General features: G+C 47.7%; 1 protein-coding gene across 17 annotated transcripts in view; it reads right to left on the bottom strand.

Moving 5' to 3' along the window:
- Positions 1 to 25,990, bottom strand: part of LOC138491330 (E3 ubiquitin-protein ligase TRIM15-like) — a 362,853-nt gene that overhangs the window by 220,286 nt on the left and 116,577 nt on the right. For all 17 annotated transcript variants that reach the window (XM_069617789.1, XM_069617794.1, XM_069617791.1 and 14 more), the window contains exon 5: positions 16,142 to 16,171. In XM_069617789.1, the coding sequence (XP_069473890.1) occupies positions 16,142 to 16,171 (30 nt within the window). The remainder of the gene's footprint in view (positions 1 to 16,141; positions 16,172 to 25,990) is intronic.

Here is a 25,990-nt window from a genome sequence, read left to right as displayed (position 1 = left end):
CGCCCTTTTGGTGCCCATAACCCTGCAACCTAATTTGTGCAAAAAGCACCCTTCGGTGCTCAAAATCAGTGCACATCATTTAGAGCACTCACATGGATCTCATCTGTTATTCTGTATTGCTGCCAGTGTCATGTTATTGAAAGTACATGTGAATTGGTACCGTTTAGAATTTGCATGATAATACCTTTGATGGTATCATTTGTGTGACAGTGCATGTCATATGGTCAATCTGTGATGTTTGTGAATCGACCCGCTAAGAGTTTTTGGAGACATGACTCAATTATATCTTGGTGGCTGGCCCCTTAGACGTCTAATTTTTCAAATAATACTCCTCCAGTAGTAACCAAAGAAGTCTCCGTAGATGTGGATAGGACTAGAGTAGTATAGAAGAACAAAATAAACCTAGAGGATCATTAACTCTGGAGATTACTACGCTCTTTGGAGTAAAATTCTACATAACCAAGAGTAGTCTAGAAGAACAAAATACATCAAGAGAATAATAGATTCTGGAGAGAACTACACTCTCTGCAGTAACATTCTGCATATACTAGAATAGTGTAGGGAAAATACGTATGAGCAACAGTTTGACTCTGGAGAGAACTACACTCTCTGGAGTAACAATCTACATAAACTAGAGTGGTCTGAATAAAAATTTACCTTGACAAACATTGACTGGGGAGAGAACAGCACTCTCACTTGAGTAACACTCTAGAGGAAATGCCCTAGAGTAGTCTAGATGCATAAAACACGCTAGACAAAAACACACTATTTGGAGGCCACATACTCCCTGGACTAGCACTCTGGAGAACAGCACATAAGGGAGCACACTAGATCACACACCCTGGAATACACTCTCTGGAGACTAAGCTCACTCTCTTTGGAGATAAGCTCACTCTCGTTGGAGATAAATCTCACACTCCTTAAAGATACAAAAAGCTCTCTAAGAGAAAAACACCCTGTCTTAGAAGATGCACAAAGGACACCATCACTCCAGACATATAAATCACGCTAGGGGAAAGCACACTCTTGAGCTAGAGCACACTCTCTAAGAAGAATGCTTTCCCCTTGGTGTGCCATATGCAATGACACACTCCACAGAGCAATCTCTCTCAGAGAACAGCACACTCTTTTTAGAGAACCCTAGTGATAAATCCTTCTTGAGAGAGAGAAAAGGACACTCTCACTGAGACAGCTAGAGCAAATAACTCTAGGCATACAGCCTGCAAAGCCACCTAGATAGGGAGAAGGCAGAGAGCAACAAACTGATTCTGAAAGACCTGGACACCCAGACAGAATTTGAGGAGCAGCGCCAGAAAGCTGGTGCCCTTCAACAGCAGAGGGACGACTTGGCAGCACAGATGCAGGCTCTTAGTCAGGAAATAGACACCTTAGGCCAGGAAGTCTGCCACTTAAGGAAGGGAATGGAAGAAAATCACCTGGCCCTCCAGGGACTGGGTGACCTTCAAAAAGAGCATCAGAACTTGTTGGAGCACACCAGGAGGGTGGAAGATGCTCTGGCAAGAAAGGACCAGGCCAATAGGGATGGGACTCAGGAGGTAACCCTCCTGCAGCAAAGACTGACCCAGTGCTCCAGGACAAATCAGGAAACACTGAGAGAGAATGAGGCTCTCTGCCAGCACAATGATAGGCTACAGCAACAGGTAGCCATGCAGGAGAGACTGATAGAGTCTAGTAAAGCCTTAACTGAGGAACTGAAAGCGCAGGCTCTTGCATTGCAACAGGGAGCAGGGGCTGATAGAGATGAAGTTCGCTGGGAAAGGGAAGCACCTGAGCATAACCTCAGGAGCCCTAGTACCAGAGGCCTTCATCTCTTCCAGTCCTTGGACTCTGCCACCCCCATGTCCCCTGGCGCACATGAGCACAGGGCCACAGGGAGGGCAGATTACTATCCAGCCAAAAGTATGGGGTTCATAGGCCAGTACCTCCCAGGAATGGATGGGCGAGCATCCGGGTATCGGCACCCAAGCACAGTGCAATTTTGTGGGGAACCCCAGGAAGGTAGACTCACTAAGGGCATCCTAAAAACCTCTGCCAGGTTAGGTCAGTGGGAGGGGTACCCATCAAATCCTGGCAGCAAGGAGGGATCTGAAGACTCCTCTGAGCAGCCCAGGACACAGGAGACCAGGTCCCCACACTCTGCCAGCCATTCCCAGGCTCGCAGAATCCAAGATAGACTGGAAGATCAGACGGGCACCTCTGGGAGCAGTGCTTCTGAGTCAGAGGAGGAATGCACCAGGGTTACCCGAACCAAAAAGGCCAATAAGGCAAAAAGCGCCTTGCTTAAGGACCCCTTAAAGCAGATCAAGGCAATAAGGAGTGTCATCACCCCTTATCACAAGAACTCCAAGTATTCTGTTTGGGAACACTTGGAGCTCTATGAGCAAATGATGGAGACTTTCCATTTGAAGGACAGCAGTAGCTGCATTCAGTATGTCAAATGGACATTCTCCCCAGAATACTCCAGTTTCTTTGCGGGCTGGTAGGACCAAAACCATTCAAGATGGTCCACATATAGGGCGGCCATCTTGAAACATTTTCCTGTTCACCAGAATCCCCAAGAGGCTCGCAAGGCAGCCTACAATTTGCAATGTGCCGAGGATCAGGCCCCACAAGAATTCGTGCAAGAATTGAAGCGTGCCTTTGCGCAGACCTCCAGAAGGGTGCGCACCGACAGTAAGGAATTTGTTAATACGTTTTTCCATGTCTTACTCAAATACATAATGACCCAGCTCATGAGAGATTTTCACGAGAAAAGATCTTTAGACTGGGTCATTGAGCAAGCCACCCACATCTATGAAGTGCAGAAACCGGTGGAAAATAAGAATCAGCCCAAAAACCCCAAAACCAACAGCACCCCTGCTGCTGCCAAGGTGGCAGAGGTAAAGGTTGCCCCCGTTTTAGATTTGGAGATGGGGGGGCCTAAAAACCTGCCTGCACCAAATAATTCTAAGCCCAGAAGGCCCTCGGGCCAGTCACAGACAGGGAGTTAAGGAGGCAGTCCCACTAATGGGGTCCCTCGCTCCCCTGACTATGTAAGTCCCTGCTACAAGGGAAACAGACCCATCCTGGGTTATGTGTGGACTTCTCCAGCCCAAGGGGGGGGGGGGGTCCAGGCAAGCACCCAACCCAGGGAACTTCCCTCCTAACTTCCCACAGGGGGGCAGAAATTCACCAAACACTGGGCAGAACTTTTTTCCCAGGTATCCACCCAATTTCCAACCCCAAAAACATCCATCCTTCTTTCCCCAATTCCCTGAGCCCAGACAACCTAATCCGGGAGAGGCCAAGGTTGGAGGGGTACCCAAATCTTCCCAACCCAGGGTATTACCAGAGAAGGGATAGCTACCCTTCCCGGGATCAGCCTAGGGGAGAACACAGAACCCCGTATCAGCCTGAGCGGGTTTCCCAACTTGAGTGCCAGGTCCAAAATATGGCCCGGGATCTGGGTCACATAATGAGGGCTGAACAGAACCCTCAGATGAGCATGCCACCACAGAATGCCCCAAACTCTGGGCCTGGTGCTCCAGAACAATGACGGGGGCAGCACCCTGATAACCCACAGGTTCCCAGGGAGGAGGCACAAGTGGAAGGGGGATGTAAAGCCTTGGAGGAAGCTTCCTTCCCCACTTGTAAACAGCCCCTGGAAACCCAGGAACTGGAAACAAAATCTCCGACCCCTGAAAGTCTGCCACCCAAGGAGCAAAGAGAAGGTAGGAGAAACAAAGGACCCAAACAGACCCATTTTGTGGAGGGAGAAGGTACAGGTCTTCCAATTTGAGGGAGAGGGATCCTCAGAGGTTCCTGGGAAAAGGATCTTCTCCTTCAGAGATGGGGGAACTCCTCCCAAGGAAAAATGGGTCCCAAGGGATTCCAATCCAGACTGGGTAGGTGTGGGGATTGAGCTGTCGCCGCCCATCATTCTATCCCGGAACCAACAAGACCGAAAACCCCTGGTTCAAACCCATCCAGGTGAATGCCTCCAAAAAGGGGGGGGGGCGGCCCAGAACCGGAACCAGGGGCCAGGGGAACCAAAAACCGCATCAATATCCAGTTGCAAACTTTTTCTTTCAGATTCACATAACTCCCTGCCGAACTCTGCCCAGATCTCTTCTCTCTCAATGTCCAAAAACAGAAAATTAACCCACCAGTTGTCCAAATATGTGCATGATCTGTGCCCCCTTGAGGAGAAGGAGGGAAGATACTATGCCCCGGTACAAGTACAGGGGCAGGGTACAATTTTGGCGCTGGTGGACACTGGATCTCAAGCTACCCTTCTGTCCAGAAGGGCCTTTGATGAACTGAATTCAGGTAGGGGGGAGAAGTACCAAATTCCCCTCACCTCTCTTCCTGGACAACTCCAGAACTTTGCGGGGAAGGAAATTCCCGTTGAGGGGACTGCAGATTTGGACATCAAAAATTGGGCGACACAAGGTGAAACACCCGGTCATAGTAGTGACTCCAGAGGGCACCCCTTGTTTACTAGGGAATGACCTCCTGAGAAGGTTGTCACCCCTAATAGATTGCGTAAACAAGGTCCTCTGGACCCAGACTAGCCAACCAATAAAATTAAAGCAGAGTGTCAACCATGTTAGTTTAAACGGCACGTGCCACATGGTTGAACAAGTAGAATTTCACTTCCAGACAACCAAATTCCAGACGTGACAGTAATAGCAGTAGGACAACAGACTGGTGATGGGGGGTCCTCTCTATTTCTGAAAATCAACCTTCCTTCCAGTTTAAGGTGGTATTCCACACTGGAAGGAAACACTCTGAAATTCTTTACCAATCCACTATCAGACACTCCCACTCCTATAGTCCAGAAAGATGTGATATCAGCTCAGAGCCTGGCTGATATTCAGCAAATTGGAGAGCAGTTGTTCATCCCTGTTCAGTTAAATGATGGGAAGGACTCTGTTCTTGCTCGAGAGTGTGTGAACAACAGTAAGAGCTTCATCATCGGAGCCATGTTCCGCCAACTCCCAAAAGATCCGGCCATTCCCACTTTCAAACTGATAGACAAATGGGAAATGGATCTGGAAACACCCAATTCGAAACATCTCCTGCCAAGCAAGTGTATGCTCAAAATCTCCATGGCAACAAGAGCATAGTCCATAATTGTTGGGTCGTGCGAGACGTCACTGCCACCTTTTACTTAGGCAGTGACATTCTCAATCACTTTGCCATTAGTTTGGACCTAATAAACTTCAAAGCTTGGTCCCGATTAGCGGATAATCTCATGGGCTTTGATGGTCCAGAAAAAGCATTTAGGTCAGCTCAATTGCTACCTTATGCAGTTAAAATTCAGATTAAAGAGGAAGTCACCATCCCAGAAAGGACCCGACAATTCTCCTTGGAAGTGAAAGTTAAAAGAGGACAACAATTGAAAAACCCTGATGCTTATATTCATCTAAATGCTTTCCTCCAACAGCAAGGGTTAGGGGTAAACCCAACACCATTAGTCAACATAGAACATGACACCATTCCAATAGAGGTGGATAACAGCGACTTAAAGAGTATTACTCTAGCCGCAGGCACCATTATTGGAATGGCGGTTGATGACCGACATTTCTCCATTGAGTTAGGAAATGAACTGTTAGGACCAATCCCCAAGGACTTTTTTGACAGTGACAGTGATGACAATACAACACCAGACAGGATCTTTACCCAGCATGGGGGGAACTTCCTGGTGTACACTTCTTGCCCTTATGGTAAGGAAAATGTGACTTGGGACTTCAGAGGGGATGAGGTGATTTTCCAGGTCCATGAGGGCTGCCTTTCCCACCTGAAGCCTCCGGTCCAAATCAGCACTCTGACCAGGGACTTCTCCACCCAGCTGGAGGAGGCCGCTGAGATAGCAAAACCAGAAGTCTTTCCAGGCTTCAGGCAGATGGTGGAAGAGAGAGTCAACCTAGCTGATGCCTGCGTGACTCTGGAACAGAAGCAAAAGTTGAAACAAGTTTTCTTGGATTTCCAAGATCTCTTTGCGGTAGACTCATATGACTGTGGTCGCACCGACATCCACACAACAACAATTCCCACGGACCCTGGATTGACTCCAGTGTTTGTGAAGCAATATCGTTTGCCTCTCGCATCCATGGAGTCCCTTACTGAAATAATTAAGAACCTTGAGTACCGGGGAATAATCCGTCCAGTACACAGCACCTTCAATAATCCGGTGCTGGGAATACTGTAGCCAAAAGGCCAGTGCAGACTATGCGCCGACCTTAGGGAGCTCAACAAACGGGCTCATACTTCCCGATGGCCTCTTCCCTACATTGACCCAGGGCTGGCCCAGATCCAGGGTTCACAGGTATTCACTGCAATAGACCTGACCAATGGATACTGGACCGTGCCTGTCAGTAGGGAGGACCAATACAAACTGGCTTTTACCTTTGGGGGCCAGCAGTACACATGGACCCGGACTCCCTTCGGATACCTCAACTCCGGCAATGAATTCAACATTTTCCTACATAAGGCCATGCCCGACCTGGGTGCGAGGGGTAACCTGGCTTATGTAGATGATGTCCTCATCAAAAGTTCATCTGTGGAAGAACACGTAGCGGAGATCCGTTATGTTCTGACACAGTTGAGGGCCGCCGGAGCAAAACTTTCCTTTCAGAAAGCACAGTGGTGTAGAACCCGTGTTAATTTCTTGGGGCATGAGATTACTCCTCAGGGTCTCTGTCCCCAAGAAAAGAAAGTGGAAGCACTTCAGAAACTGAAGGATCCCACAACACTGCGGGAACTAAGGAGCATCTTTGGAATGACTTATTACAGCAGAAAGTTCATTGAGGGCTACGCAGAGATCACCAGACTCCTGATTCATCTCTTGAAGGGGGGGGTCAAGTGGGAATGGGGTCCAGAACAATCCGAGGCAGTAAGACAACTCAATATAAGCCTCTCACAAGCGCCTTGCCTAGCTTACCCTGTCAGAAACAAGGAGTTCTTCCGGGAGACAGGGTTCTCTAATACGTGCTTGACGGCAGTATTATACCAAAAGCATGACAAGGTCAATAAAGTAATCTCCTATGCGAGCAAAACTTTATCCTCTGTGGAAGAAAAATTCAACGATTGTGAGAAGGCACTCCTGGAAAAAGTGTGGGCATTGAAGAATTACCGCCCGTTTATCCAGGGGGAACACATCATAGTATAGACTCCACACCAGCCTCTGCAATACCTCCAAAGTGACAGAATCTGGGCCGGAAATGTGAGTAATTCCCGAATTACTTCCTGGATTCTGTCAATGCAAGGCTTTCCTGTGGAGGTCAGATATGGCCAAAACAAGAAGAGTCCCCTTGCGCAAGGTCTGGCTGACCGGCATGATTGTGCCAGAGAAAACTGTCTCGAGGACAAAAGTCTAAAAATCAAGGACAACATGGAGGCATACCTTAATTCCCCACACAAAGTCTTTGAAGAAGACAAGTGTGAGGGGATGCCCACTGTCTATGTGGATGGATGCTCTTACCATGTTGACAACAATGGGGAAAAAGAACTGGTGGCCGGCGTAGGGAATGCGTGGGTGAATGAGTCTCCAGAACCCTCCGCTGGGTACAAAATCGGTCCCCGAAGTAGTCAAGTAGCAGAGTTGATGGCTGTGCATCAAGCCATCCTCACTGCTGTCCAACATCAACTCCACGAACTGGTCATAATCACAGATTCGGATTATGTACGGAACGGGTTCGTGGAGCACCTGGTTAATTGGAAAACCAGAGGCATGTTATGTGCTAATAACAAACCCCTGAAATATGGGAAGTTAATCCAAAATATTGATGATCTGGTCACATCGAATGGGATAACCATCTACTGGAAAAAAGATCAAGGGTAATTCCAAAGTAGAGGGACCAGACAAAACTGGAAATGACTTAGCTGATCAGCTGGCCAAAACCGGGGCCATCCAAGGGGATCTTATAGAGATTGAGTCCCTGTTGGGGGAAATCCAGGTCACTGCTATCACTAGGTCCCAGACAAATGCTCACAATGATCTTTCAACTGCACAATGGAGTAAGGAGACCCCAGATGCCGATTTGATTACGGCTCAAAAAGGGGATCCAATAATTGTTAAGTTTTACCAACACATTGAGGACCCTGAGAACTTTCCCCTGACGGATACCGATTACATTGGGAAGGAGGACCTTAGAGTGTTGATTAAATGTCCAAAGATGTTCCGAATCCAAGACGGTTTGTTGATAAATAAATCCCAAGCTGGCCATGATCATTGGGTGGTCCCTACCTCATTCCGAAGCCTGATGTTAAGTCGCACCCATGATGCGGCCACAGCCGGTCATAGGGGGTTTCACACAACACTGGAAATCTTAAAAGAGGTTGCATACTGGCCACACATGGGGCAGGACCTCGACCAATACTTGAAGGGGTGTCTGGTGTATGCACAATTTCAGCCATCATCCCTCACATCACCGGGCGCCTCTCCAAAAGAGGGGGATGACACTGCCATGGTCAGATTTGCAAATCGACTTTGTAGGCCCTGTGATTCGCTCGTCTAGGGGAAACAAGTACATGTTGATGGTCACATGCTTGTTTACCAAGTGGGTGGAATGTCTCCCGGCCCCAAACTGCAAGGCAGAAACAGCAGCTGCCCTGATGATTAACCACATCTTTTCCCGTTTTGGTCTACCTCAAAGGATTGAGTCAGACAGAGGTAGCCATTTCACCAGCGAGGTAATGACAAAGATGTGGGAGGTACTGGGGGTCAAAAGGAAGCTACATATTGCTTACCGGCCAGCTTCTTCTGGGGCAGTAGAACGCTACAACCGGACCATTGTGAGCATATTAAAAAAGTTTGTGGCAGATTCTGGGCCAAGTTGGGATAGCCGATTACCTCTGGTCCTAATGGCCATCAGATCTACCCCTTCATCTGTAACCAAAATGTCACCATTTCAGCTTATGACTGGACGCAAGATGGTGCTTCACCAGCATTTGCACTACAGGACCCAAGAGCAGACGTTGATCAATGCCTCCACAGCTCATGAGTATGTGGAGAATTTGAGGAAACACCTCCAACATGCTTTTGCCTATGCTCAAGACCCATTACGATTTGAAAATTTTCAGGAAGGAATATAATTTGGAGACCGGGTCTATCTATACAATTTCCAAAGAAACCAGGCCAAACAGCCAAAATGTTTGCCTACATGGAAGGGACTGTTTGAAATTATAGACAAGATCTCCCCAGTATCTTATAAGATCCGCATCCCCAAAGGTAGTCTGGCGGAAGGGGAAGACAAGTGGCTACACATAAATCAGCTAAAGTGTTGCCATCCCAGGCACACTCTGCAGCAACTGGAGGAATCCTCTGGAATCCCAGAGGGGACCACTCCAGAGTAATTTAGTTCCAACCCTAAAATATCCCGCATATAGTCTCTAAAATATCATGATTCTGGTATGAAAATGTTTCCTGTTATATCTTGTTTTTTAAAATAAGGCTGCAAAATGTATCTGGATGCATAAAATGTATATGTTCGCCACACCATTAATAGTGGTGGAAAAATGTCTAGGAACGTGTATTGCTGCTTTGCTTTATCATCCTAGGAGAGATGAAACCATGGAGACTGTCCAAGGAGAACGACCCGGAGACCGGGAGCAAAGATCCGAGGGGCCCGGGGTACCGCCCAATACTCCCATCAGGACCAGCAAGGAGAACTGATCGAACGACTCTGATTAAGTAAAATGTGCCATCTGCGGAATCGAAAGAAGATGATGCGGACATCCCAGCGCATGGATCAAAACATCCTTTGCACCCGACTTCCCCTCGACTCGAAATCAAAGCGCAGTCGGGCGGGGGGGCTTGTCAGGGGTTTTCACCCATGTTTGAGTTATTATGCTGCAACACTTGGTGCTGTGGGCTTAGGAAATCCAAGAGGGCGGAAAAGCCCCCATTTGCGCCAGAATCCTGGAGAACTGTGCAGTTTAGCGAACAGCAAAATGGTCCCCTGACCTGCCACCCATCAGTGCTAAGGAATATGGTGCTGTTCAAAATCTGTTGTTATTAATGTCAAAAATGGATGCAATACTGGTGCTCACCACTACCAGAAAGCCAGCGTTTTAAAACCACCAGACACTTGTGTAAAACTGAACAAATAAACCAAACCAGGCCAAAGAAAGACTTACTAAGAGGTGGATACAATGTACAACTATATTCTGAAATGACTTGAAGGAAGTAATTGTCTAATGTCTGTATTGAAAATAGCTGGGGATGTCAGCAGTTTAAGTGAATGTGGGTTTAAAGCCACTAAAATCGAAATGTTTAGAATAAATGAGTGACCTACTTTGGAGTGTCACATAGGTTGAAATTGTTTAAATGTCATAGTTTTGAACTTAGAATCAGTGTTCTAGCTGCATGTGTAAAAATTGCAAGTTTGGTTTGAATGTAGAAAACTGGGAACCAAAGTGACATTTAGCTGAAGCCTGGCTAAAAGAGATTGAATTCTGCCTGACAACTACCCCCGACAGGAGTTGAAACTTGATCAGCAGCTGTGTTCACAGGCCTGGCTGCATTCTGCTGCCCCTGCCAAAAGGAGATGACACCTCTCTGACTGAATTAGGGGAGTGGCACCTGGGGACTGCAGGAAACTAAACAAAGCACTGTCTTGGGCTCAGGCAAATGTTATATTATGGGGGTCATAAATGGCTTCCTCTTGGAAGGAGAAGTGGGAGGAGAAGTGCCTCTGTGAGCAAGCTGAGCTTGGGGGAAGTGGATAAACCAGAAATTTCACCATGTGCTTTGGAAAACCACACCCCTTTGGGGCCAGAGCATAATTTTAAAAAGATGGATAATTCATAGTGCTGACTTGTAAAAATTATATAAATAACATCATCATTCTTGTGATTTTTCTGTGCACATTTTAAGAGGTGTTAGAACTCTGTACCATGTTCTGAGGCAAAACCCCATGAATTATGGAGATTGCAGACACGGGGTTCATGCTAGAAAAATGAAAATTTACTGGAATATGTGTAGAAAGGCAGTGTACATTTGTGCCATTTTTGATAATTGTCCGATATTGGTAAACCAACTAAAAACGAAAATAAGTTGTCATTTTTTAATGCAAGCTCTTAGAAACATCAGAGTTGGAACAGAATGTACCATAAGTAATCTGTAATATGTACACGTAATGTCAACCACTTGTGTATCTGGGAAATATGTATTTGGATCAGAAATAGATTGTTTGCAATTTGACAAGGGGAGGATCCTCTGACCATAAACCTACCTCATCACTCTGACTCACAACTCAGTTCCCCCAATCAAGGGAGAGAGGAGAACTGGGCCAATGATAAGTTGAGAGGGGCAGGCTCAGTTATGCTATGCACACACCCACTTTCTAAAGACATAAAAAGAGCCACTGGAACCCAGGCAGGGACATTCACTTTCCACTTTCGTGCGGGACGCTTTGCCGGGAGACTCCAGACTTCAAATCCATCAATCTCCAGAGACCAGAACTTAACTCCAGAACTTAAAGCAGAGAGGCCTGGACGACCAGCTAAATCCTTTTTCAGCAGGCCTTCAGAATCCAGCAATCCAACCAAACTATTCTACAGCCGGGCGAGCTGTTGAATTCTTTGCCAAGAACTTTTGCCAGAACCGGTAGCAGACCCAGAAAGCAGTGCTGTATCCAGAGAGACCAGATCACTGTGCAGTGCTGAGAGATGACCCAGATCGCTGTGCGCAGAACCAGTACCCAGTGGCGAGAGAACCGCAGCCAATCCGGACCCGATCCGTGACGAAGTCGCATTCCTGTCCAAAATATAGTGTGAGTACTCAGCCAGAACTGTGCAAAACCAATCTCTTAGTTTAAACTAATCTAATTCAAACTATTTTAACCTATCTAGAACTACATCATAGAATTGTGTGTCCTTCTGTGACTTTAAAGCTGCAAAACTGTCATCTGTCATTCTGAAACTTTAAAATTTCATTTCTGAAAGACTACCTTCACAAAATCGTCCGTATCTCTTGAACCGTGTGTGCTAGAAGCAATATTTAACTTCCATTATACTTTACGTAATCGCGCTCAACGCACTCGGAAAAAGTGCCGCGATTTGCGATTTAGCTTAAATTTCTTCACATTTCAAAATAGCAGCTTCTTGCTTTCCTTTGCTGAAATTCGTTTGCAACCTGACAATCATTCATAGAGCATTGCTAAAGTGATCCTGAACTAATTTAAAGTAGCTATCACCCACCCTGAACCTCTAGAGGGAATTAAAAGCATTTTAAGCATATTTTCCCTTCTTTGCATACCACCTTTAAAGTACTTTGCCTGTGTTTAAAATCATCCCTGTTTCTATAAGCTTGCTAGGGGGGAACTGAATTTGTATTGTACTGTGATTGTATTCCTGAAGACTGTGTGTGTTACTTCCACCTCCTTACATTGCATAGAGGGGGGGTGAATTGCCAAAAGGGGAAAAGTGATTACATTATCTCTTGCTGAAATCATATCAAATTATTTCTGTGTTGCATTCTTTTCCACCTTGCATTTCCTTGTACCATATAAAGCATTCTCAGCTACCTTGTTCTTTACGTACCAACTCCTAAGTAATAAAATAAGTGTGCTAGTATAAAATTATCCATTGTTGATCGACATTATACTCATATTCACAAGTGTGCTATCAATTATCAATTTATTTATAAAAGTGTGATATATATATATTGTTTAATTTTTCCAATAAATCTTTTAAATTGCAAAACAAACCTACTTCTTGGCTCAGTGGGGTCAGGGGGATTCTAAGAGAGGGGCGTTATACAAGGGTTCATCATCCAGAGTATAACTTGTCATAAAAATATATAAATAAGGGCTTCCCTTGGGTGTCCCAGACGAGGCACTGACTTAATGGGATTGCTGAATTGGAGTCTTTAACAGAGGTAAACAGACAATGCAGGGTTTCTGTGCAGACACAGAATAGGTACAGCACTGGCTCTTATCCTGCCACCATCTCATCAGCCTTCTAGAAACCACAAGGAAAATGGGCAGGAGGTCTCTGAGCAGGCTGCTCTCTCGCAATACTAGTGGTAGACTAACCCAAAAGTGGGATTTTGGGGAGAATTTCCACTGTTGTGCTAAATCCTCCCATTTTAGAGACCCCCCAGACCTTTATCTCACTTCCTCATGTGTTTTTACCTGATTTGGATTTTGCGTTTTCACTGTTTTTGGAGTCTGACAAACTCCATAGGCATCTGCTTTTTGTATAGTGACACCCAAGACCTTCAGTGCAGTGTCACTGGGAAATCCTTTGGATTTCTCATACGGTTTAAATACCTTTTCTTGTGTGAGCTATAGTTCCGAGGAATAGTAAAGTGAAATTGGCTTTACTTACCTTTTCTCTTTGTGGGTCTAGCACACTCCATCTTATGTGGAGTGCTGGGGGGTTACCTAGTAGCCTCTTATCCTACATTCACATGTAACATTTTTATGTTACCCTCACTACTTTAAATGGCTATTGGCAGTGGTTTACTTTTTTCTACCATTGTGCTTTTCTACCACTGGCTGAACCCTCAGCTGCAGTACAGCACCCATGGGTGACCATTTTGTCAAAATGGCCCGTCTTCTTATTTTGGCAAATTCTGTTTGTGAGTTCTTGCTTGGGTTTTACTCTGTGCGTTGAGACAGGTTTGATCCCTTTGTTTGTCTTGCCTTTGTCAGGCATCCTCCCTGAAGCCCGCCCCCGGCTCCAGCTTGTCTGGAAGGACAGGATGTGAGGGAGGGTCCCGAAACTCCCCTGTCCTTTGTCTCTAGGAATGCCTGAATGCAACTAGTCCTGATTGGCTGGCTGGATGTCCTTACAGGACAACCAGCCTGCTGTGTGATTGACAACTTATGCTGTGAATGAATGGGAGACACCTGCTTAAAAGGCGAGGGTTTTGGGACTAGAGGCAGAGTCAACCACTGGGAGAAACACCCAACGAAAAACCGCGAACGAAGCTTGATGCAACCGCCTGGACCTTGAATTTCCTGGTGAAGCCCTGCAGCTGTGCTGACCTCCTTTTTCACCTCGACAGAGAAGCTCTGGATGGAACGACTTTGTCCCTTGGGCTAGTGTGACCATCTAACCCTGAAACAAACTCCACTGGACCACCAACACTTCCTGTGCCTCTCCATTGCTGTGAGAGTGCAATGCCCGGGGTCGAGTGTCCTTAGTCGAGTGCAACATTTACTGCGGAACAAATCCAGCTAGAAGCTCCAGGAGACTCCTAAGGACTCTCCAGAAACAGGACCTCCAGATCAGGAGTCCCCTCATCAGAGTGCAGGACTGAGGGAGTGAAGAGAGTCCAACTGGTATCCAAGAGCCGCAACAGTGCTGTTTGCTAAGCGCTGGAACCGCAAACTGCTGCTGACTCGTAAAGTGCCTGATGCTGCCGATGACCTCTCAAGTACCGCCGCAGGAGCCCTCCAGATGTCCTGCCTTTTGTCACACGACTGAAATTCAGGACCCAGGGTCTGTACCGCTGTAGCAAGAAGGAATCCAGCTGGACCACTCTTCTTCTAACCAGAGGTACTGTTTAGACTTGGGGTACTTACCTTATTGCCTTCAGCCGCGCTCTTCTTATTTGGGAATTGCATTGGCTTACCTTTTCGAGTTGACTTCAACTCCCATCTCACAAGTTTAACATCTTGTGACCCTACAAGTGATTTTTCTGAAATCTACTTTGTGCAGGACTTTGATTCAAGAAGTGCATCAGATCCATAGACTGTGTTCCAAATGACTTTGGCTGTACTGGCTCCCTAAAGGCACTCTTCTAAATACATTGACTCTGATATTGTTTGTCCCTGATAGGTGGTAGCTTGTGTAAACTGGTGATGATTATTTAAAACTGACATTAAATAAATAAATAACTATTTATAACTGAAACCTTGAGTGTAAGTGTTACTTGGTTACTTGTATTGACAGATTTCATTTGTACAGCTCTACAGCTCACATTTAACCCTCTTGAGTTAGGCCTGGGTGTTCAGTCACACTACCAACTTGTGTAGTACAGACCTATACCAAAAGGTGGGTGACCTAATGCCAAGCAGATATGTGTTGTGTAGTCTCACACAGTGTGACTGCACCAATTCCTACCTAACATGGAACTGCCTCTATCCTAGACTCTGGAGGGGTCACATGGGCCAAGCCACATCCCACCAACCTAAAATAATTTTAAACCAACATTTCCAGGGCTATAGTCCCTGATCTAAACATCCATTTTTAAAACACTATTTCATTTAAACTTGTATACATTGCTGGCCCTAAAAGAGGGCCTCCGAGTGCTTTAGAAAGTTTATATGTAGGGGTGAAAAAGTAGTTACAATGCATTTCAAAACAGGATAGGAAGATCCTGGAAGATAAAGAAAAGTGGGAGGTATCTGGCTTGATTTGGTGGGGGAAAAGGTATGCTTTTATTCTTTTACAGAAGGTGATGATGGAAAGAGCAGTGAGGCAGTGGGGTGGTAAGTATGTTCCAAGCTCTAGATACCCATTGGTTGAATACCTGTTTAAGGGTGCAGAATCGCTTGCAGAGTGACATGTGTAAGAGCATTTGGTTAGTTTTTGTCTGTTGCTTGTGTGAGTGATGAGTTTCTATTTCTTGTGAAGGTAGGAGGGGGCCTTGAAGTGGATGGCCTAGTATTGTATGCAGAGTTCTTTGAAAGCAAATGTCTGGAGTATAGGGAGCCAATGCAGAGAGCTGGGGTGAGGTGTGAATTGTTGATTCAGTGTAAAATGAGTTTTGCTGCTGCATTCTGTATGGCTTGCAGAAGGAAAGTGCCTTGTTGGGAATAACAGTGAGAATTGTGATTGCATGGTCCAGCTTGGAGAAAACTAGAACCTGCTCTAGGGTACGGAAGCCATCATTTCAAATGATGCATCTCTAGACCTGCAATCTAGTCTCTGCACAGGAAATATTCAGCATTAGTTGTCAATCATTTTGGAAGTTTATGACACTTGGGTACTACCAGATGCTCCAGCAACTAAACAGTATTGTGTGCTGGGATGTATCCCTCTACTCTCCATGATAATAACATTGATGTAATAAAGAGAAAGAGCTTAGGTTCTGTTGGTGAGATAGACACAAACATGATTTCTAATGACTGAACTGTGTAAAAAAAGGATATAATTACTTTTTTTCAAAGCACATTCTTACCATCATCTCCATCATGTTCACTTCCGAATCCTACAAAGGAAGAAGAAAGATAATGCCAGTAAGAAAATCAGTATCATGTTGTGTTGAGTTCTGACCAAGAACCTACAATGAACCCTCTGTCAAGTAAGAACACATTAACACAAATATTGATGTAACAGCCACATGAGAAAGGAGGACAATGGCAATGTCTGGGCAGAAGAATGGAAGCCTCAATCTGAATATGATAGATCCCATTATGCAAGCTGCATATTCCCCCTGTTGATCCTCTGAACTCTAATTTGTGTGTTCTGTTGCATTTGGGCAACTCTGATGCAGCAACATGTTCATTTTGGACTACAGCCATTTGCCAAATTCATGTAACCCCACTGTCAGATTGTGCTGCATGCCACGAGCAAACAGCACTCAGCAATATTTCTCAGGAAAACTTACCATATTATTTCAGTGTCCTGCTCTGAACATGGCCAGTGTCCTGGAGCAAGGCAATGAGTTCATTTGATCCATCATGATTTGTATAAAGCACTTCATATAGTGCCATGTATTTGTCTCTTTATGGGGTATGCATACATTCTGAAACCTAAACATACAGCATTTGGACCATAGGTGGGGGTATATGTGATCATCAGGGTGATTAGATTTGCGTATAGCATACATGTGACAGCAAATGCCAGTTTAGAACAATGAAGTTTATTTAGATAGTAATGCACTTAGTTTATGCATTTATTACCAGTACATATGTCATTACTGAGGTGCCAACAAAAGGCCCCAAGAAGCTGTGAATTCACAACACATACACATTACTATTGAAGCACCAACAAAAGGCCATATGGCCTCAAACAGCTTATACATACACTATATATACATATATATCAATACTGAAGCGCCAACACAAGGCCTCAGAAGCTATACATTGTATGCATACATCTATAGACCATTTTAAAGTGCATACAAAGAGCTTGCCTATTGAGAATATTAGCAATCTACACATATTAAGTTTTGATTGATGGAAGAAGGGCTAGTGGAAAATAATGCCATAGTCTTTCTTTTATCAATGAAAAAGCCCGAAAGAAAATGTTGCAATCTTGCTGATGAACAGTCAAGGAAAACCCAGATTGCAAGAAGTCCCTTCTCTAATCTCATGAACCAATTAGGCCAGCAAGATGGAACATATGGCGAGGATCTAGAAAGACAAAGGACAGGGTTGCAATTAGTATAAGAGACAACTTTTATCAGTTAAGGTAATAGGAAACAGGACACCAAACTTATGTCAAGGGTCTGATGAGGTAATAAGTTAGGACCCAGGTAATGTAGAGATGTTTTATCAAATAAAGATAACCAACAAGAGACAGGACCCTGAATAGAATCACGAGTTTGATGAGGCAATAGAAGACCCAATTATTTAGGGATATTTTCAATAAACAAAAAAAAACAAATAGTCAAACAAAGATTTGGCAAATACATCTGTGACCGATATTGAAATGTAAGCTTCAGCAATTGGCACTGGAGATAACATTTAATGAGCTCTAAAAACAATATGTAAGGGAGCCACAAGATCAGATTAGAGGGCAGCATCAGGAGAAACTAAGAAGAGGACGAGGGGCCGTCCCACAGCCAGCCTGGCATGCAGAGCAGAGGGGTGATGCCAGATGACCTGCAGAACCCGAGCAGATGGACGATGCCCAGATGATTTGAAGTCCATTAACATATCCGCAGGAAGTTGAAACACCCAAGCTAGCATCTATAGACATGGGTATGAGCAAGCAAGCCAGACCAAAATATATCATCTACATTCTTTTTCAATTATCTTGTTAAAGAAGCCCACATGTGCTACATATATTGGAGTAATAATTAACATTATACAAAGAACTGCTAAGAAAGGCATTCATTAATTTTTTACATTTTGAGAGTTCCTAGTGAGAAATTCAAGGGAGCAAAACAAGTAATTTTGAGTGTTCCCAGTGTGAAAAACAAAGGATGAATTTGTGTCCTTAAGTATTAGTGCCTTTGGATGTGTGTATTTTGTAAGCCCAGACAAGCCATTTTGGTGCCTGTAAATCTGTGACCTCATTTGTGGAAAAAGCACTCTTTAGTGCTCAGAGTCAGGGTTCATAATTGAGTGCCCTCACAAGCATGTCATCTATTACTCTGTAATGATGCCAGTGTCACTTTATTGAAGGAGTGTCTCAATTGGAACGTTTAGGATTTGTGAGATAATACTTGTGATGGTATTCTTTGTGTGAAGGTGGATATCATATGGTCAGTCTGTGATTTGTGTGAATGAATCAATTATACCCTAGTGGCTGGCCCTATAGACGTATAGGAGAGTCGAATTCCTCAAAAAACACTATGCCCAGTAGTAACTGAAGAAGTCTACTTCGAGGTGGATAGAACTACAGTACTCTAGAACAGCAAAATAACAATAGTCCTCAGTAAGAAACCTATCCACTATCTGGCCCTACGGCTGTAGCAACACAACATATAAAATATACCAGAACAGTAGCCTCTTAGCTCAGCTTTGTCCAGCTAATGTCCTTTGGCTCTCTCTTAGGAGATTGTTTCCAGTTCACACAAAAAAGGTCAGAAAATAAATACTTTCAGCTCTCCCTTTAGGCTCTTCAGAAAAAGTTGCAAGGCTCGTTATAAATCAAATGTCTGAAGTTTATTACGTGAAGGAATTATTTCTTTCTTCCTTTTCCACCACCTTGGACGTTTTCTCTCTATTGGTTTTATATCTTGAACAAATTGCTTAAATCATTCAGGTTCCCATCTCCTTATGTTTTGACAAATGCCACTTGTTTCTCTGGGGCTTGCCAAGCCCCTCTGGCTTTCTAGTTTCTTTAACCTTTGTGGCTGTATCTGTGCTCCTTGCCAATACTGAACACTTGGGTTTCGAGGGCTCCTGTGACCCTCCTTACCAGCTTCATTCACTTTATTTGGTTCTGTTTTCCTCCCCCAACTCTGAGCAACCCTGGTACGTTCTTTACCTTTGACGTCCCAGCAGGGATGTTGTCGCTCACCCCTCTCCTCGGCAATGCCGGCACGTAAGCATCTGCTTCTTTGATTCTGCCTGACTCAGCAATCTCTGCGCACCTCACGTTCCAATCGAGGAGTCGTTCCTCTGTTCTATCCTGGTCTCTGTGTCAATTCACCGGTCGCCCACCCGACACAGCTGCAGCAGGTCACGCCACCAGGTAAGAAGGTCCTTCTATCTCCGTCTCTTTCTTGGCTGTATTGCATTTCCTGGCGTTGGCCTTTCGGTGTCTCTGCTTTCTCGCTGTGTCGCTCTATGTGACTAATGGCTCGGCTGTGTAGCGCAATCCCGCCCCTTCAGTACTTCTGCATGTCAGAGGCTTGCCTCTGCATAAGATTCTTCCTTCACCATTCAAGATTTCTTGTCTCTTTATTTACGCTGCCGTACTTCAAAGGAGTGTGTTGCTTTTCATCAGTTGCTGAGTTCAAGGGGCTTGCAGCGTTACCTTGAGCCAACGATATAAAAGCCATGTCAGTATTTGTTCGCTGCAAAACAGAAGTAACATAAGTCTCTTCTGTTCCCATATATGAAGACAAGACAGAGTATTCTTCATCCAGAGGTCCTTGCAGGAGTCGGAGTCCTTACCTCTTAACTGCAAGTCACTCCCAGTGATGTCCTGCTTTCCCTGGCCGCTAAGGAGGGGTTTGCTTAGTGGGCTCACTGCACTAGCCACAAAGGGGGTGGCTCCTCCCTGGGAAGAAGGGGCAAATTGCCCAGGTTCATCACATGCCCCACCCATTAAGCAAGAGGCTTCCCCTTTGGGGGTAAGAGGCAAGACACTTAAAAAGCCAATATGTCCTTGTTCTTTCCCTTTTTCGATGCTCCACATAGAAGCAAAATGGTTGTAGATATAGAAACCACCTCATAACCCGGGCATTGGTGGTCGTTCACCAGCCGGAATGTTCTTCCTGTTAGGTAGTATGGGACATTCAATATTGCCCATTTGATGGCTAAGGGTTCAGGTTCCACTGTGGTGTATGCCTGTTCTCGAGGGACCAACAGTCTACTGGTGTTTAAAATGGGGCGCCCCATGCCATCATGTTCTTGGGACAATACTGTTCGACCTGAAGTGTGAACTTCTGGTCACCGTTAAAGTCTTTATTTTTCAAGATGGGCTCTCGACACAGTACCTTCAAAGCTGCTCTGATCTTTTTTTCCACCAGGAGAGCTTTTGGGGTTGTCAATATTTCAATTTGTCTGTGAGACTGATGTCCAAGGTGAAATATTTGGGAATAAATCATTTGTGGTAGCCGGTAAATCCCAGGAATGCTCGAAGGGCCCTCTTGCTTTTAGGTACAGGGGTTTGCTGTACTGCATTGACCTTTTCGGTCTGCAGTCTTATTAGTCCATTCTCCATGAAATACACCAGGAATTTTACAGCCGACTGTGCCAGGTGGCATTTCATCGGGTTCACCCTTACACCTGCGCTCCTGAGGGCTCATGTAATGACATTGAGGTGCTGCATGTGATTGGGCTAGATTTTACTATGTATGACAATATCATCCAAATATGCCCTGGAAAAGTTAGAGTAAGGTCTTAAAATTGTGTCCATCGGTCTCTGGAAAGTAGCAGGAGCTCCATGTAGGCCAAAGGAAAGTACTTTGAATTGGAAAAGACATTGAGGTGTAGAGAAGGCTGTATTGTCCCTATCAGCTGTATTTAGGGGCACCTGCCAATATCCCTTGGTCAGATCGATGGTGGAGATGTCTTTGGACTACTCTAACTTCTCAATGAATTCATCTATTCGTGGTAAAGGGTAGTTAGTTGTTGAATGTGAAAATGGAGTTCAATTTTCAGAAATCGATACAGAACCTCCAAGTCTTGTCTGGATTTGACACTAAAAAGAAGGGTGAAGACCAGGTGCTCTCGGATAGCTCTATGATGTTAGCCTTGAGCATTTCTTCAAGCGCCATCTCTATGATTTTCCTTCTGGCCTCCGGGATTTGGTAAGGATTTAAGTTGACCAACTGCCCGGCTATTGTATGAATAAAAAGCCAACAATTAAGCACTCTCTTCTTGTTGGGAGGATGGGAGATTACTGGGTATTAGTTGGCTCCCTCTTGATCTGTAACGAACATGGCCATAGTCACACTAGTTTCCTCCACTGGGTCGACCTTCCACTCCTTTAACAGACAAATATGGTGTATCTGTGTGTTTTGTGATCAATCAGGTTGGGCAACTGCATATTTCTTTTTCATTTCTTTATTGCATTTTCCAAATTACACCCTAACAATACATTTCCCCTCCATGACCCTGAGAAAAAAATAATCAATGTCTATCCAGTAATCAAAAATTTCTGACCCCCCATCCACCCAAATATCCCAACCCCACCCCCCGGGTACCGTCTGACTTTATCACAACTTACTATCCCAAAACAAGAGAGGCTGTCAGCCCCCAAAACCAGTTTCAAATAAAGTGCATATGCAGATAAACTCACAAGGGGCAATCGCTATAGCCAACCCAGTACATATCACCTCCCTCCCTACCCCACACCCTCCCCTCCTAGTTCCATATTTCCCTTTTAGCCCTTTCCTTAACGGGGGTTTGTTATCTAATGGTTAGCATAGTGACAGGGTCAACAAATTCCATGCTATTAGAACATCTGCTGTTTCCGCTGCCCCACTGATCCTAGCCCTAAACCAAATTGCTGTTCAGCTAGAGACATCCTCTTAAGATCTGCCACCCACCTGTCAACATTCAGACCTTTCTCATCATTCCATGACAGGGCGATCTTGCGCTTCGCCAACACAAACCCCAGGTCCACAAATTTCAGGACATGTTTCAGGACATGGGATCCCCATCTATGGTACATTCCCAAAAGGCAAACCTGGGGAAGATACAGGTAACTCTAAATTCTCAGTTCTCCAAGCTTATCATATACCCCCTTCCATAACTTTTGTATCACAGGCTGTTCCAGAGCATGTGCAGTAGCCCCGGCTCAGGTTGTGTGCATCTGCAACAATTGGAAGGCTGGTTCGGAAACATACTGGGCAGGCTCACAGGTGTCAGATACATCCTATGAAGCAGGTAGCGCTGTGTTAGCTTAAATCTAGCATTCCTCAACACTTTGTGGGGGCATTGAGGCACCCTCTCCAAGGAGTCCTCCTCCCAGGCTCCCCTGAGTCTGCACACCTTAACACTAAAAATAATAGAGAGTGGACCTCATTGCGTGTTTGCTGGTATTCTGTCAGTAAATACGTCAAAATACTGCCAGATTTACCATTACCGCCACTCGGACTGGTGGTATTTCCACTGGATTATGAGTGCCGTTAGATGATGTTAGTCCCCATTAATTGGTGCTTTTTGCCAGAATTACAGGTGCCCATATTACCAGTGTTTATTGACGGATGGTGGCAGAATGACCTCTAACTCTTAGCTGGAGGTCAATTTGCCACCTTACAGACAAACTTGTAGTTGGCCAGTGCGCTAATGTGCTGGTGTACGTTAATACTAGCATGTTATTACTGCACCGGCAAACTTGTACTGAGGCCCATTGTTTTATATAGATTTGACACTGCTCCGGGAAACTCAGCCACCTAATACAATATAGTTAAGAGCCCATCCGCCTCAGGTTCCAAAGGTTAGCGACAGCCATCGCCTCCTGGCCAGGTACATTACCGTCACGTATGTCATTAACAGGGTAATTCATAGAATTCAGCGCACAAGTAGCGCACGCGGCTGGCGCACAGCGTGCGCGTGCGATAGTCTGCGCCAGCCGCGTGCGCCAAAACCGAATCAGGCGCACAGCGTATTCATGGATTTTAGCTTCCCCAGGCAGCCGTGGCGCACAGTGGCGCAGCGACTCGCTGCAGCGCCAGTTACGCCCCCAGGAACGCCCCTTGCGCTGGGAAATCTCATAAAAATCACAAACCAGCGCAAGGGGCTGCGCTAACCCTGGACCATCACGGCAAGCGGCCCATGCGATTTTCAAGGGTGCACGGGAAGTTTCACACGTCAAATCCCAGGCTACGTCCATTTCAGGGGTGCGCGGGAAGTTTCACACGCGAAAAGCTAGGCTACGGGAATTGCAGGGGTGCGCGGGAAGTCCCACATGCGAAAAGCCAGGGTACGTCCATTACAGGGGTGTGCGGGAAGTTTCACACGCGAAAAGCTAGGCAACGGGAATTCCAGGGGTGCGCGGGAAGTCCCACACGCGAAAAGCCAGGGTACGTCCATTACAGGGGTGCGCGGGGAAGTTTCACACGCGAAATCCCAGGCTTCTTCCATTTCAGGGGTGCGCGGGAACGTTTCACACGCGAAATCCCAGGCTACGTCCATTTCAGGGGTGCGCGGGAAGTTTCACACGCGAAAAGCTAGGCTACGGGAATACCAGGGGTGCGCGGGAAGTCCCACACGCGAAAAGCCAGGGTACGTGTATTTCAGGGGTGCGCGGGAATTTCCACACGCGAATAGCCTGGCCGCGTGTATTTCAGGGGTGCGCGGGAAGTCCCACACGCGATTACAGCAGGGTACGTGTATTTCAGGGGTGCGCGGGAAGTTCCACACGCGAATAGCCTGGCCGCGTGTATTTCAGGGGTGCGCGGGAAGTCCCACACGCGATTACAGCAGGGTACGTGTATTTCAGGGGTGCGTGGGAAGTTCCACACGCGAATAGCCTGGCCGCGTGTATTTCAGGGGTGCGCGGGAAGTTCCACACGCGAATAGCCTGGGCGCGTGTATTTCAGGGGTGCGCGGGAATTTCCACACGCGAATAGCCTGGGCGCGTGTATTTCAGGGGTGCGCGGGAATTTCCACACGCGAATAGCCTGGGCGCGTGTATTTCAGGGGTGCGCGGGAATTATCACACGCGAATAGCCTGGGCGCGTGTATTTCAGGGGTGCGCGGGAATTTCCACACGCGAATAGCCTGGGCGCGTGTATTTCTGGGGTGCGCGGGAATTTCCACACGCGAATAGCCTGGGCGCGTGTATTTCAGGGGTGCGCGGGAATTATCACACGCGAATAGCCTGGGCGCGTGTATTTCAGGGGTGCGCGGGAATTTCCACACGCGAATAGCCTGGGCGCGTGTATTTCAGGGGTGCGCGGGAATTATCACACGCGATTTGGCTTGGTACGTGTATTACAGGGGTGCGTGCGAAGTTAAACACGCGATTAGGCTGGGTGGGTCCTGTCACCCTTGACGGCCCCTGCAGGCAGCCCACAAAACAGGGGACTACCCTGCACACCTGCTCATGTCTCCCACCACCCCCACCCCCCCAGTCACCAGGGGTACCCTCCACCAGGCCCCCACTCATGTCTCCCACCACCCCCACCCCCCCAGTCACCAGGGGCACCCTCCACCAGGCCCCCAACCATGTCTCCCACCACCCCCACCCCCCACCATCCAGGGGCACCCTCCACCAGGCCCCCAACCATGTCTCCCACCACCCCCACCCCCCCAGTCACCAGGGGCACCCTCCACCAGGCCCCCACTCATGTCACCCACCACCCCCACCCGCCCAGTCACCAGGGGCACCCTCCACCAGGCCCCCACTCATGTCACCCACCACCCCCACCCCCCACCATCCAGGGGCAGCCTCCACCAGGCCCCCACCCATGTCTCCCACCACCCCCACCCCCCAGCAGTGCAGGGGCAGCCTCCACCAGGCCCCCACTCATGTCCCCTATCACCCCCACCCCCCCGCCACCAGGGGCACCCTCCACCAGGCCCCCACTCATGTCACCCACCACCCCCACCCCCCACCATCTAGGGGCAGCCTCCACCAGGCCCCCAACCATGTCTCCCACCACCCACACCCCCCCAGTCACCAGGGGCACCCTCCACCAGGCCCCCACTCATGTCACCCACCACCCCCACCCCCCCAGTCACCAGGGGCACCCTCCACCAGGCCCCCACTCATGTCACCCTCCACCCCCACCCCTCACCATCCAGGGGTAGCCTCCACCAGGCCCCCACCCATGTCTCCCACCACCCCCACCCCCCAGCAGTGCAGGGGCAGCCTCCACCAGGCCCCCACTCATGTCCCCTATCACCCCCACCCCCCGCCACCAGGGGCACCCTCCACCAGGCCCCCACTCATGTCACCCACCACCCCCACCCCCCACCATCCAGGGGCAGCCTCCACCAGGCCCCCACCCATGTCACCCACCACCCCCACCCCCCCAGTCACCAGGGGCACCCTCCACCAGGCCCCCACTCATGTCTCCCACCACCCCCACCCCCCAGTCACCAGGGGCACCCTCCACCAGGCCCCCACTCATGTCTCCCACCACCCCCACCCCCCAGCAGTGCAGGGGCACCCTCCACCAGGCCCCCACTCATGTCTCCCACCACCCCCACCCCCCAGCAGTGCAGGGGCACCCTCCACCAGGCCCCCACTCATGTCTCCCACCACCCCCACCCCCCAGTCACCAGGGGCACCCTCCACCAGGCCCCCACTCATGTCTCCCACCACCCCCACCCCCCAGCAGTGCAGGGGCACCCTCCACCAGGCCCCCACTCATGTCTCCCACCACCCCCACCCCCCAGCAGTGCAGGGGCAGCCTCCACCAGGCCCCCACCCATGTCCCCTATCACCCCCACCCCCCCGCCACCAGGGGCACCCTCCACCAGGCCCCCACTCATGTCACCCCCCACCCCCACCCCCCCAGTCACCAGGGGCACCCTCCACCAGGCCCCCACTCATGTCTCCCACCACCCCCACCCCCCAGCAGTGCAGGGGCACCCTCCACCAGGCCCCCACCCATGTCTCCCACCGCCCCCACCCCCCAGCAGTGCAGGGGCACCCTCCACCAGGCCCCCACTCATGACTCCCACCACCCCCACCCCCAGCAGTGCAGGGGCACCCTCCACCAGGCCCC

Source organism: Ambystoma mexicanum, chromosome 10 (assembly GCF_040938575.1).
Source record: "Ambystoma mexicanum isolate Mex_15411 chromosome 10, UKY_AmexF1_1, whole genome shotgun sequence".
In the NCBI taxonomy this organism is placed as follows: Eukaryota; Metazoa; Chordata; class Amphibia; order Caudata; family Ambystomatidae; genus Ambystoma; species Ambystoma mexicanum.
Note: the sequence above shows the minus strand (reverse complement) of the source record. Positions and strands in the feature narration are given on the sequence as shown.